This window comes from Lepidochelys olivacea (assembly GCF_965140295.1).
Source record: "Lepidochelys olivacea isolate rLepOli2 genome assembly, chromosome: 7".
NCBI lineage: Eukaryota > Metazoa > Chordata > Testudines > Cheloniidae > Lepidochelys > Lepidochelys olivacea.
The window spans coordinates 101,059,644-101,074,847 of NC_140417.1; the positions used below are offsets into that span (position 1 = coordinate 101,059,644).

At 42.1% G+C, this 15,204-nt stretch overlaps 1 protein-coding gene across 5 annotated transcripts in view; it reads right to left on the reverse strand.

Moving 5' to 3' along the window:
- The window catches only part of MGMT (O-6-methylguanine-DNA methyltransferase), a 303,415-nt gene that overhangs the window by 225,980 nt on the left and 62,231 nt on the right, over positions 1-15,204 (reverse strand). For 3 of the 5 annotated variants that reach the window (XM_084635436.1, XM_084635434.1, XM_084635435.1), the window contains exon 3: positions 1,239-1,378. The exons of the other annotated variants lie outside the window; for them this stretch is intronic. In XM_084635436.1, the coding sequence (XP_084491562.1) occupies positions 1,239-1,378 (140 nt within the window). The remainder of the gene's footprint in view (positions 1-1,238; positions 1,379-15,204) is intronic. 5 annotated transcript variants of the gene reach the window in all.

A 15,204-nucleotide genomic window follows, 5' to 3' on the forward strand; every position in this document is an offset into this window, starting at 1 on the left:
GAAGTGACTCCAATAGCCATAGGAAACCTGCTCTGGACCCCAATCAAAGTTATTACAAACACGTAAAACACTCAAAAGTCATAATATACCAGAATTAAAACTGCCTCTGCAAATCTAATTCTTTGTGCATATGCATTATGATACGACACAATCCTTTGCTATATGACCACATACTATTTTTCCCGTACATGGATGGTCAACAAAGTTTGAACCGAGGACTTGGAGTCACATATTAATTCTACCATTTGAGCTAAAAGAGTAACTGGTAGTAGCAGTAAACTGTTATCTTTTATATGTACCAGCTCCTTGAACAGGACCCAACATACACTTTGCCACTGTGTTACCCAACTATTTGTGAGTCAGCAATAAAATGCTGGGTGTTGGGATTCCAGAGTCCTATTCCTAGCTCTGAGATAGCAGCATGGTCCAAGATGGGACAGTGGTATAATCTGTGAATATAGCAGGGGCATAGCCAAGCATATTTTGCATATTTGTTTTGTGAGGCAGCATGGCTAAGGGAGTAAGACTTAGGCACGTCATATTAGAGACGCGGTTTTATTTCCAGATAAGGGTATAATACCTCTTTCAGTAATAAGGACTGTGGACTGCAGAAATACTAACTGTAGTCTATAGAAGAGGTAAGCCTAGACATCACCACCTCCTGGATACAGGCTAGTATTTTGTGAAGAGGTCCCTCTCTGTGTCTGTCTCTCTCCAACATTTTTATGTTTTACTTCTATGAAATAAGTAGGGATGCCAATTTTGGTTGGACATATTCCTGGAGGTTTCTTTGCAGGACATAATCTTTAATTAAAGATTAATCTTTAATTCCTGGAGACTCCAAGCCAATCCTGGAGGGATGGCAAACCCAGAAACAAGCCCTTTCAATTTTTAAGTTTCATTGTTTCTCCAAAGATAGTAATAAAGGCTGAGAAGAAACTGCCCACATAATTTAAACAAATGCTCAAAATTTTAGTATTTGCTTGAAATAGCATTAAAGGTAGAACAGACATTCAGAGATAAACATGGATGGGGTAGTAAATCAATTTCTTGGAGCTGCCACTCCTTTAGGGTAACTCAATGATGATTCTGATTTTAAAATAGAAATTACTGTATTTCCAAATATACAGCTAATATAAATATTTATGCATAGTTACTTTTTTAGCGTGGTTTTAATCTGAGAATTCTGCATTCAGCATCATGTACTTATGCACAAAATCAACAGAACACAAACTTACCTGTTTTGTGACAGAACATTTTCCTTAAATTGTATTTCATGTACACCTGTTCCACATCCAGATATTTCAATTCTTCCCACAGGGCTGTTCAGCATTACATGCATCTTCTTACACTGAGTTTTTCCATCTTTTAAAGCAACCTGCTCACAAGAGAATAATAAAATTGTAAAATGTGTGTATATTTTCCCCAAGGAGCCAGCATCTCAACAATCTGTAACTTTAAGCATATTTTGTACAGTTTTGCAAAAATAATTTCTTTGAGGGCTTAAATAGAGAAAAATCCTAGTAAGCAAAAACAAGGATTCACACTACTTAAATTTACTCAAATTATATGCTGTATTTTTGTCATCCATCCTACATCTGAGTAGTGGTAATTCAGTCTGTTATGAGAAGTCAACATTAAATAGCATCTACATTAAAAATAATAAAAAATGTTAAATAACTCAGCACTGACCTCTACAAAAAAAAATAATCACATGGAATAGCAGTTTTATGGTTGATTTGTTAGTGAACACTAAAGAAAAAGTTTTTTTACATTGATTTCAAAGAGATTATTATGACAATAAAGCATATTCACTGGTTTACAGTGGCAATATTATGTAAATAATAACTGCAGAAGCTCATATGGAATGGCTGTGCTGGAAAAATCAATCACTGTTCAGTAAAGGACACACATTTTTCATTCCTATCATTAACAGTCAACTTTTTATGGCTACCAATAGAGTGCCAAACATTTTTCAGGTTTTCTTCAGGATCAACAACAGATGTAAAAATTTTATTAAAGTTAATGTTTAAAATCAAATGTACACAAGTTAAGAGGGAAGGTACTGTACATCTTGGGTCAGGCTTGGGTTATGGGGGATTGAAAGTATCGGTTACAAGGATCACGAGGTATTTACATGTCACGTAACCAGCATAGATCCAGATGGGGCTGTGGGAGTTTTTAAAGCGCCAGTGGATAAATGGGCTAGGGTATACATTCCCTCTAAGACATATTCATCTTTATTTGGTTACAAAAATATTTTTAACCAATAGGTATTTAGAGTGTACTATTTACATTTTAGTGTTTAACTCATTAGATATAAGTTGCGTATTATTATTATTATTATTAATTATTCTGCCATGTGGGGGCACCTAAGAGTCCAAGTTACAGGGCCCTACTGTGGTAGGCACTGTACATACATAGAACAAAAAGATAATCTCCGCCCCAAACAGCTTACAACCTAAGTGTAGCAAGAATAAGATAAGAATAAGATTGACAACTAAAAACAGGTAAATTTAACAGACAGGAGAAACATGAGGAAATAATGAGACAAAACTGGTCAGAGTGATGAGCATTAGGCTTTATTGTGCCTTTGTTCAAAACACTTAAACCAGCAATGAGAGGAAAGTGCAAGATTCACAACGATGTAGATACCTGAAAAAAAGTGATGCCAAGAAGGACTAAAGTAATAGTGGATACCGCAATTTATTCCCAAGCATAAACATATATATGAATATGCTTGTATAAACACAGATACACAGACACAACCACACACACATTATTTTGTCTGACACACACAAAAGGTATGGATACTTATAAACTCCATTTATACTTGATTAGTCAGCTTCCCGAAAATCAAAAGCTGCCTTAAAAATTCTGATTAAAATATCATGAGGTTCCTTTATTTTACTTGTGGCCTTTGAACATCTGATGTTCACATATCCAAGCTTTGCTGTGCAACTACGAGAGCTATAACTCCCTTTTATTTTTTAATGAAAGCTGAGATTCTCATGTAATCACAGAACTCACACAGTGGTTTTCCTAAAGCCCTAACTCTTTATCACGAGATTTGGCAACAATGGAACTTGTGCCTGTTACATTTTCCCCAGCAACACAGGGAGTAGAGTGCAATGAAGTTCTGCTCTGCTATACCTATACTCCACAGGCACAGGATCCAATACGGACCTTTAAGTCAGTGATGGAAGTTGGGGATGCTGAAAGGCATCTCTAAGTCATGTCAGGACCCAGCACCTGTAAACCAAGAATTAGGGAGCCAGAATTCCCTGCCACTTTCCCCTCTCATACGTGCCAAGTAGAACCATGATGCAGAGAAAATATGCCCCACAATATTCAGTTTGAGGCATCTTAGTACCAAGGAATGTTGAAAATCTGAAAAAATGTTGTTTTTAAGAGATGTGTTGCTCATGTTCATTCCATTCTAGGTGTTTGCATGCCCATGTGCACAGTTGTCAGAGACTTTTGCCTTAGCGATATCTGTAGGGTTGGCTGTGGGAGCCCCCTTGAGTGCCCCACTCATACATTGGCATATTAGGCGCCACTAACCCTATGCCCTCTCAGTTTCCTCTTGTTGACAACTCCAGGAGGATGGGTAATGGAATGGACATGAGCAACACGAAGAACAGTTACGAAAGGTAGGTAACTGCTTTTTTCTTCTTCGAGTGCTTGCTCATGTCGATTCCATTCCAGGTGACTCACAAGCAGCCTCTTGTGATGGGCTTGGAGTTCACAGTCTCGTGGCTTGCAGTACTGCCCTACTAAAGCCAGTGTCGTCCACAGCCTGCTGGGTAAGTGTATAGTGGGACGTGAACGGATGGACAGATGACCAGGTGGCCGCCCTGCAGATATTCTGTATAGGCACCTGGGCCAGAAAAGCTGCCGAAGAGGCCGGCACCCTGGTCAAGTAGGTGGTGACAATTGCCAGGAGCTGCACTTTCGCTTGATCATAGCAGAAGCGATCCAAGAAGAAATTCTTCAAGTGGATACCTTTCTTCCTGTCAGCCACCGTGACGAACAATTGTGTTGACTTACGGAATGGCTTGGTCCTGTTGATGTAGAAGGCTAGAGCCTTCCCAACATCCGAGGCATGCAGTCTACGCCCCTCCTCCTCCGACTTCTGTGGCTTTGGAAAGACCGGTAAGAAATGTCCTGGCTTGAATTAAACTGAAGTGAGCTGTAGCTCATGAAAGCTTATGCTCAAATAAATTTGTTAGTCTCTAAGGTGCCAAAAGTACTCCTTTTCATCTTATTGAGCTTATATATTGGCTTATTGGCTTATATATTGTAGTTGGGCAGGAGAGCCGGGTGCGGTCTCAGATGGAATTTGTCCAAGTAGAAGACCGTATAAGGTGGTTCTGAGGTGAGCGCACAAATCTCAGAGACTCTACGGGCTGAAGTCACCATGACCAGGATTGCAACCTTCCAGGACAGGAGAAGGAGAGAACAGGAAGCCAAAGGCTAGAAAGTAGGACCCGTGAGCTGCAACAGCACCAGGTTCAAGTCCCACAGAGGAACAGGGTCCTTGACATGTGGATAGAGGCTCTCAAGGCCCTTTATCCAAGATCCAACAGGTGAACTGCTTCCACTTGACCAGGTAGGTTGCTCTGGTAGAGGGCTTTCTACTTCCCAACAGGAAGTAGGTCCCTCCAGCAACCATGGTGGAGCTGTCAAGGCCTGGTTTTGTCTGCTGACTCTAGTGGGCAACTGGCGAGGTGAAGGCGAGTAGCAATGCCTGCCGGAGGAATGGTACCAGGGTGACTGGTACCAGCACCATGATCCTGAGCGGCCCCTCCAGGATGGTGACCGAAGTCTAGGAGACTGCCTGGAGGAGGGTGACTGGGGTCTAGGCGACCTGTGGCTGGAAGTTCGCCAGTACCGGCAGTACGGGGAATGGCATCTCAGCTCTGGAGTCCTGTGCCTAGTAGGCGGGGAGCTTGTCGGGGACCTGGGTCTTCTAGCTTGAGAGCTAGGATACAGTGCTGGGGTCCAAGATCGTGGAGACGGAGATGTGCACCTGCAGTCCAGTGACCAGGGGTGCTCAGCCATTCTGTGAGGCTGCACTGCAATAGGCTTGCCCCTTACGTGCCAGGGCCGTAACCAAGTCAGCCACCTGGTGTGGCGCCTGTGGAGCTGGTCGGCTTTTCTCTTTAGCTGCCGGTACCACTTCAGGCACAGACGGCCCTGGGAAAGGCCGGGGACCCTTGCCACTTCCCGGGATCAGGGATGGATCCCTGGCTGGGTTGGGGAGTCCGACCACAGTTGTACCTCCATGAAGCCCCACAGTAGGTGCATGGCCTGACAAAGGTCCTTTGACCACAAGCCCCTTCATAGAATCATAGAATATCAGGGTTGGAAGGGATCTCAAGAGGTCATCTAGTCCAGCCCCCTGCTCAAAGCAGGACCAATCCCCAACTAAATCATCCCAGCCAGGGCTTTGCCAAGCCTGACCTTAAAAACCTCAAAGGAAGGAGGAGATTCAACCACCTCCCTAGGTAACCCATTCCAGTGCTTCACCACCCTCCTAGAACAAAAGTTTTTCCTAAACCTCCCCCACTGCAACTTGAGACCATTACTCCTTGTCCTGTCCTCTGCTACCACTGAGAACAATCTAGATCCATCCTCTTTGGAACCCCCTTTCAGGTAGTTGAAAGCAGCCACTAAATCCCCCCTCATTCTTCTCTTCTGCAGAATAAATAATCCCAGTTCCCTCAGCCTCTCCTCATAAGCCATGTGCTCCAGCCCCCTAATCATTTTTGTTGCCCTTCGCTGGACTCTTTCCAATTTTTCCACTACACTTCTTGTAGCTTGTGGCCCAAAACTGGACACAGTACTCCAGATGAGGCCTCACAAATGCCGAATACAGAGGAATTATCATCATGTCCCTCGATGTGTTGGCAATGCCCCTACTTATACAGCCCAAAATGCTGTTAGCCTTGTTGGCAACAAGGGCACACTGTTGACTCATATCCAGCTTCTCGTCCACTGTAACCCTTAGGTCCTTTTCTGCAGAACTGCTGCCTAGCTATTCGGTCCCTAGTCTGTAGCAGTGCATGGGATTCTTCCGTCCTAAGTGCAGGACTCTGCACTTGTCCTTGTTGAACCTCATCAGATTTCTTTTGGCTCAATCCTCTAATTTGTCTAGGTCCCTCTGTATCCTATCCCTACCTTCCAGCATATCTACCACTCCTCCCAGTTTAGTGTCATCTGCAAACTTGCTGAGGGTGCAATCCACGCCATCCTCCAGATCGTCAATGAAGATATTGAACAAAACTGGCCCCAAGACTGACCCTTGGGGCACTCCGCTTGAGATTGGCTGCCAATGGATATCATGGAGCCATTGATCACTACCTGTTGAGCCCAATGATCTAGCCAGCTTTCTATCCACCTTATAGTCCATTCATCCAGCCCATATTTCTTTAACTTGCTGGTAAGAATACTGTGGGAGACCGTATCAAAAGCTTTGCTAAAGTCAAGGAACAACATGTCTGCTTTCCCCTCATCCACAGAGCCAGTTATCTAGTCATAGAAAGCAATTAGGTTAGTCAGGCATGACTTGCCCTTGGTGAATCCTCTCCTCCAAGTGATTCGGAATTGATACCTTGAGGACCTGCTCCATGATTTTTCCAGGGACTGAGGTGAGGCTAACTGGCCCGTAGTTCCCCGGATCCTCCTCCTTCACTTTTTTAAAGATGGGCACTACATTAGCCTTTTTCCAATCATCCGGGACCTCCCCGATCACCATGAGTTTTCAAAGATAATGGCCAATGGCTCTGCAATCACATCCGCCAACTCCTTTAGCACCCTTGGATGCACTGCATGCCGCCCCATGGACTTGTGCTCATCCAGCTTTTCTAAATAGTCCTGAACCACTTCTTTCTCCATAGAGGGCTTCGTCCTTCGGTGCTGAGGGGCTCCTCTTCTTCTGGCACCTCTTCAGCACTGGTAAGGGGGAATGGTACCGGCAGAGCCTGGTTGGCCAGTGGTGCGCTTCACACTGAAGCTGAAGTATTCGGCGTGGGTTCCCCTGCAAGGCATGGGTTCCGCTCTGACCCAGGGTGAAGCGCAGCCTCCATGAGATGGGCCCTCAAGCAGATATCCAGCTCTTTTGTGTGTGAGGATGAAAGTTTTTACAAATATGATACCTATCCTTTCTATGGGCTTCCCCCAAACACTTCAGACAGCTGTCGTGGGGGTTACTCATTGGCATTGGCCTGCTGCATGACACACATGACTTGAAACCGGGAGAGCAGGGCATGCCCTGCTCAGGGACAAAGTCCCAGCCAGGTCTCTAAGTACTCTAACTTAACACTACAAAGACTAACCAACTACTATTAACTATGTACAGATTAGGTAGAACAAAAGTCTATGAAAAACTGCTAACGCTCTTGCAGATTGCAAAAAGAGGCGCTCCAATCAACCATCATGAGTGGTAAGAAGGAACTGAGAGGGCCTAGGGTCGGCCTAATATACCAACTCATGAGCGTGACACTCAAAGGGGAGCCCCAGCTGACCCTACAGACACCACTAAGGCAAAAATCTCTGACAACTGTGCATGTGGGTGTGCAAACACCTAGAATGGAATCGACATGAGCAAGCACTTGAAGAACACGACACCTTACCCAACACTAAACTTGAAAAAACAAGCAAGAAAGCAGGAGAAACTGACTTCTGAAGGAAAGACTATGAAAATGGAGATATCTAGAACAACAACTAAGGAGAGGGAAAAAGGACATTGCTCTCTACACATAGTCGAAGTACACATGTACTTATTTATGGTTGTGAAAAATCAAACAAGGTGACAACAAAGAGTTAAGGAAATTAAAAATTTAGATTAATTGACAGGAAAAAATCCTAAAAGTCAAGTTTACTAGACTATGGAACAGTCTTCCAAGGGAAATGGTGAAAGTCCCATTGTTTGAGTCATTTAAAACTGGAAAATACAAAACAATTATTTATTATTTTTACGGCATCTAATGTGTGCTAGACGACATCGGAAGGAGTCCTATGCAGACAACAGGACAATTAGATTTACTAAAAGGTGTTTTACATTTCTACTTTCAATTATATCAAATCTCCTAACATACTCTACTGCAAGTGATCCCTGTCTTTTATTATTTTTCCTAATATTGTTAATCCATCAACAAATTTATAAGACAGTCCACACAACAGAGGTGATATTAGATCTTTCTATTTCTTGGCTAAACCAATAAAAATATAAACACACTCTCACCAAAAGTCTGCACTATTAATGAAAAAACAGACCTCAGTATACCTGTATCTGTAGTTATATAGCTAGAGAGCAATGACTAATTAAACTGTGTAAAGAAAATAAATCAGAGGAATAAATTCTCTAAATACTGGCTCCTGCTATAATGGTTAGAACTCTAGTTTGGAATCAACCTACAGTTCATATAACTGGATTTCATAGTGATTACTCAACAGCCAATATTTTGGAACACTTAAATGATTAAATAAACGTGTGGCATACCCTTAAGGGCTTTTCTCTTGGCTTCATGCTTTCTGACAATTATGAGGCCAATGCAGTATGTCCAGGGTATGATGGCAACTGTATTCACATACTGATCCCCTGCCTTGCAGAAAGGCTCATCCTGATCAAGCAATACTTTTCTGCAAGATCATACAAGCCTAATCTAGAATGAGTTTACCCTAAACTAGGGAAATGGTTGATTTTAATTGAATGCTGAAAAGAAATTGATTTTCATGGCTATTTAGAGATCAATTGAAAAATGAAATAAATTTTGTATCATCCCCCCTTTTAACATGAATAGGCATTTAAATAGTAATGTCCTGAATTAACTCCTTAGTGGTGGAGGTTGGTATTTCCCTGTGCCAACAGCAAGAGTAGAAATTCTAAGAGTTTGCACTGTTACAGCATCAGAATATTCTGATTTCCACCTCCATGTGGTTAGATTAAGAAATTGACAATTCTTGTTGGACTCTATTTTTTCATTCCCCCCCACCCTTCTTCTAGTACTTGCTTCTCCTGTTGATGACTGAAACCAAAACATTCAAGATCAGTTAGCACATTATTTACCTCCCCCTTCCCCTTTTCTTGCTCCTAGTTAGATATTTGTGTCTGCCCACTGGTATTTCATACTGCTTTTTGTTATTGGCTTACACAGAGCTAAAAATGTCCCTGCCTTGTTCTGTTACTTCATCAATGAGTTTGTAAAGTTGAAAACAGTGTAAAAAAGTTTGACTAAAAAAATTAAAGCTACATGTTATGAATCTATAGCAAAGATTTCACTGAATTTTAATAAGTGTCTGACAAGACAAGTACTGTCATCTGATAAATTACAAAGTAAATAACTCAAGGTCATGCCGACAGCCTTATCAGAATCATAGCGGTAACATCAGGGGATGCTATCATGGTGTTAACCGGTAAATCACTATATGGTTGATAGCATTATACACCCTAATTTCAGCTGCTTAACACTTAGAAATAATGTATTTCTGAATGAAAAAAGGCATCCATGTTAACCTAATATCAAACTTGGGCAAACAAACAAAATGAGCTCACTGTTGCTTTAGTTAGAAAAGTGTCAGTCTCAGAAATCAGAAATCACCATTTTTAAATATTAATTTTGCTCTTGGTGTTCAGAAACAGGATTTGTGCCAGATCTTCAGGTGCAGCTGAGCAGTGATATTCCCCATACTTCTACCTCTGATCCCTGGGACTGCTTGGTCCAGCCAAAGTACAATCTGGAGCAACCCTAAGGCTACTCCAAGTTAAGCAGCATTGTAAGAGCTCATGGGGGGAGGGAAGAAAAGGAGGGCATGTCACTGGTAGAGGTTGCTGACACAAAGCATTTCCAGACATGTGCTCTCCCACCCCCATACACAGCCTATATAGTGAGGCAGCTGCTATGGAGCTGGCTGTATCATCTTTATCCTTCTCAAGGATTATCTCTGTTCTTCACCTCTGGTCAGGAAATGCCCAAATGGACGACAGCACAATCCCTTAGGGCAGCACAAAAGGAAACACTAGGCTTTAGGATCTGGCTCTGCACATTGCAAATGTAATTAAGTTTGCAAATTTAACACCATCAATTTGGGCTTGAATAGGGACTGGGAGAGGCTGGCTCACTACAAAAGCAATTTTCCCTCTCTTGGTACTGACACCTCCTCATCAATTATTGGGACTGCACCACATCCACCCTGACTGAATTGCCCTTCAGCATTGGTTCTCCACTTGTAAGGTAACTCTCTTCTCTTCATGTGCCAATATATATTTATGCCTATATCTGTAATTTTCACTCCATGCATCTGAAGAAGTGGGTTTTTTACCCACAAAAGCTTATGCCCAAATAAATCTGAGTCTTTAAGGTGCCACCGGACTCCATGTTGTTTTTAACAGAGTTTAGACACTTTTGAAAATGGCACTTCATACTTTTTGAAAATTTTACCCAAAAGACTTGTATTTACTACATGTATTGACTCCACAAATTAAAATGCAAGTCCTATACTAAAATTTAATCTAATAACTGTTCTGTTTGGTCACATTTTAATGCAATGGTGATAGTCTGAGTTGTACTTTAAACTACATATTGTGCTCAGTTCACAGTCTGAGTCAGTAGGCTGCATAGCAGCAAGATCTGCAGAGGAGGAGGAAATCCTCCGTCAGGCAAATGATTGCAACACACTTTTAAGCAGGGGGAATTTGTCTCGCTGGCCAAATGGAGGGAACAGTGTTTTATGGCTGGGGAGAGAGGAAAGCAAAACCGCTGCAAAAGGGGACGAGGGCCCAGAGTGGCGATGCTGACTCATCCCCTGTATGGAAGGGCTTAAAAGGGGCAGCCTGTGTGGTGAAGCCCTCTTTTACATGGAGCAGGCTGAGGCAGGGAGCTGGCACCAGGAGCCCGCCAAGAACCTGAGCGCTATTGAACCTTGGGGTAGAATGGTTATCAGTGTAGCATGGAGAGCAGCTGGTTCTGCTCATGTGGCAGAGCTACAAGACAAGTTCTAATATTCATGCAATTACAAGGCCAGTCACCAAATGACTCATTATGGAGGAGAGGGTGCTGCGGTACATGGTGTCGCTGGCAACTTGCCAACTGGCATCCTCAACAATCTTGAATTGCCTCCCAGCTGTTACGTTCATCAGTGGGATAAATGGATATCCATGTCCACACAGTGGTTTTAACTCAAAGGTTTCTGGCAGGTTGTCACATTCCAATGGCCCTATGGAGGAGTCATGTTGGCCCATTACAGATAACATTCTTAGGGATCTACACGGTCTTGTTCAGAGCAGCATTCTTGATAGCAATTTTTGGTGCTTTCCGGATCAGCTAGATAGTTCCTGAGTTTTGTAGGGGCTCTGTGGGAGGGGACTTGGAACTGCATGATGTTCACTGGCAGGGACAAGTAGGGATATTAAACTTGCAATGGTCAATGACTGATCAAGGAGGCTGGGAAGAATCTGTTATCCTCCAGGAAGGTAGTGAGCTTGCTTCTGCCCCATGGAATTTGGTGCACACTTATTCAGAATCAAGGTCACAACAGCAGCAATATAGCTGGGAAAGGGGGCAGGGGCAATTCGGGCAACCAGGCATTGGCATTCGGAAGCATACAAAATGTGTGCGTGACCTCGGGTCATGAGTCAACATAAACATGTTGTGATTTCATTCCAGATGTTGGAAGACCAGCCATGGAGACAGTGGTGTGGATCTGTGGGCACAGGATTGTTTTTTTATATGAACAGGCGCGCATCCTCGTTGCCTTGAGGGTTGGCCACCCAGGATCCAGCGATGGGGTGAGCATGAGTTGGCATGGAAGGAGGAGCATGTTATTTGACCAGCTGATGCCACTGCTGTGCACTGCATGGGCCTGCAGCGGTCAGCAATATAATGGTGGCACACCTTGGAAAACACTATTTTGGAATGTGTAAAGGGGTTGAATTAATGCACAGAGCAAAGAGACTTGAAACTGAACCTTCTATTTTTTCAGGAGAAAATAAAATTGTCTGGTCAGACATGCCTTAATGCAGGGTCTGGCGGGGAGAGGCTTTGGTGCCAATTTGTTTTGGCCAATATAAAAGAGAGCAGTAAGAGATGTCTGGGAATCCGACCGGGTTTGGGGGAAGCAGCCAAGCTAATTTCCAGCACCTCTTTATGGATGTCCAGTGCAGGTATTCCATAGGGAAGGTATACTGTGATTTGATAAATGGCTTGGAAAAGGACGTAAAAAGGAGGTGTCTGTTAAAGGAACAAAATGGGAATGGGGACTCCTATGACTGGTACGGCAGCGAGTCAACCCCTCTTTCTTATACCCCATCTTAACTCTCCTATGAGGGCTGGTGAATGGTAAGGTCCCAGCAATGGATTGGCTGGGGGGACCTGGATGGAAAAAGGGGGGAGCTGGTGGAAGCCCAGAGATAATTATGGAATGAACATGGGGTTACTGCACTGTACGCTTTTATCTGCGAGGTAGTCCCAGAAATCTAATAATAAAGTTGCAGCCTGGTTAAAACCACATCAAATGTCTCCTGTCCTTTCGGCACAGCCAGACAAAGAGTTACAGGAATTAAGACTGAAATATAGTCTTCCTACAGCCACTAAACCCTCCCGAGCCCACATGCTGACTGGGAAAGGCTACTGGAAAAACAACCCTACTCCAGAAGTCCCCTCTACAGCCACGTGAAAGGCATTATGTGGACATTTACTCCATTGCACTAAGGGATTGCCGACTCTCTCTTCAAATCTTGCTCCTTCCCAAAAAAATCCATCAAGCATTTTTGAATGCTGAAAGCTGCCCAGGAATACGTTGAGAGCTAGCTAAAAATGGAAAGGAAGATGTCAGAAATGTAAAGGAGTCTGCGAGAAGAGTCCCTTTCTAAAAATCGAAACCTTTCCTGAATATATTAACAGGTACACCTGCATTGGTCCATAGCAGACACTGGCTACCAGGATTAGATTTTCATTTAATGGGTTTTTCATTGTTGTAGGTCTGTTTTAAGTTGTAACCATTTAAAACACAGTAATAAATTTTAACAGTGTTATTTTAAGGCACAATAGATGGCTGGATTTCTTATTTGTTAATTACACAGGGTAAAAATCAGAGCTGAATCTACTTATAGATGGTCTGTATTTTGCCCAAATTATTCTAAACATCAGGAATCTGCATCAGAGGTCAATTTTAGTACAAATTATACAAAAAAGATGAATGAGTTGCGAGCCTTCATCTGAGTCAAAATCAAGTTTAACTACCTAGCCACAAATGAAAATTCCAGATGGCAAACTAGAGAAAGAAAAAAGAGCTATATCCTTTTTCTTTTGTGGGGGAAAGAGGGAGTAAGCCGGGGGAGAGAGATAGGAGTTGCATGATGTAAGATTACATAATGAGATTAGCCACTTCCAGTACAAAAAGAATTTGTGAAAAAAAAGTGCACGTTCTGGTCATTTTGGGCTTGTTTGGCATTTTATGACATTCCTGCAATGACACATTACCTACCATGCAGCTACCACATACACGACTTATTTCTAAACACTGTCAACAGTATACTACCCACAACATAAAACAGGTTAATTTTTCAACTACCAGCTAGACATACAGTACCACAGAGTGACAGTTTGTCACAAGGCAGTAAGGATGGTGGCAGTATAGTGTTAAGCACAAAACGTCAATTTTTAATCAGTTATGTCTTGGCAAGCATCAGCTTAAAATCTGACATGCTAACATAGAAACTCACTCTCTGTCGTCCACTAAAGTTAGGTTAATTCAGCTATCATTTAGTAAATTTGCAACTTGCTGGAATGGGCCACAGACCTGCTCAAATGCCATTACGCAAACGTCAATTTCGTGAGCTGCATTTTTCCAATTAAATTTAAGTCACATTTTAGCGGTCTCTAATTAAGTGGAAGGACAGAGAATGCCATAATGTGAGCACTTAAAGAAAAAACGTACTTTCCATATTACCTATTGCTGCAATCCAGTCAGACCTCATAAGCATGACTGGGCTGGTTAAGTACGGGCATCACAAAGTCTAACTGCTACAGCAAGCTGTACACTAAAGCAGTACACTAAAGCAGTACAATGCACTATTACATTAAATGATTAAATATGTAGCACTCCTCTCTCTAAGTCAATACTGAACCAGTGCCCAAGTGTAGCATTAGAGGAAACTGTTGCTGAAGGTGCAGTTCTTTACATAGAAAAGGGAAGCCAGAACCACCTGGTTTTAGAGATTTTATTAGCAATTCACTTTCTGTCATTACCTTCTATCTATTTAAAATTCCTCCTGCAGTTTCAGTGAGATATGCTCCCTGTCCAGTCCTAAAATACGGTCTATTGTCATGTGCTGGTAAGTGAACAGATTCCTGGATATAGTTTGCCAAGTTTAAATGCTTGAGGATTGTTTTGAAAAGATATGAAAAGTGAAATAGTTCTAATTATTATTATTATTTGTGAGTGGTATTCTACAGAGAGATGTTTAATACATATTTTGTTACAGAGGACAAAAACAAAAATGAAACAAAAATAGCTTCCTTTCAATTTGATTAGTCAGTCTGCCTTCCATCCTCATCTCCAAATAGAACGCTACTATATCATGCTGTATAACCCATCAGGAAGCATAAAAACAAGCAAGCTGTCAGACTACACAATCTAGAAATATACAGGTGACACAGCAGAGAACTGAACTGTTCGCAACTTTAGCAAGACTTCACTAGCTGTTGAATTTTTACTGCTGAGTAAAGGTGCTTAACTCCCAAGTTAGGCACTTACCTGTCCTCTGTGCCTTTGAAAATCTCCTCCTAAAAATTAATGAAAGACTCTGTAGAAATGGAAAGGAGGCCAAAATATTTAAAAATAATTCAAGTAAAAAAAAATACATCTGGATTTTCCTGTAAGAATCCAAATGCTTTATTACAACATTATAATTAATTGTGGTGAAAGAGCCAATTTGTATTGCACTAGATTGCATTGCTAGATGTTATTTATTGAGAGCCAGGGCCATGTTTGCTGGTGAATGCTAAATAAGCATTCATTTGCAGAGGTGGAGTTTTTCATATTCAGTTTACCTAACTGTAAATTTTCATCAAGCTAAAACCTGTTTTGAGATAAAACATCCTTTGAGTAACAAAAATGACCCAAGGAGAATAAAAGCAAATGATTAAGCTGGAATCTGAGGACTGAATCAGGAGCTGACCTGGAACGTTAAAGGATTTA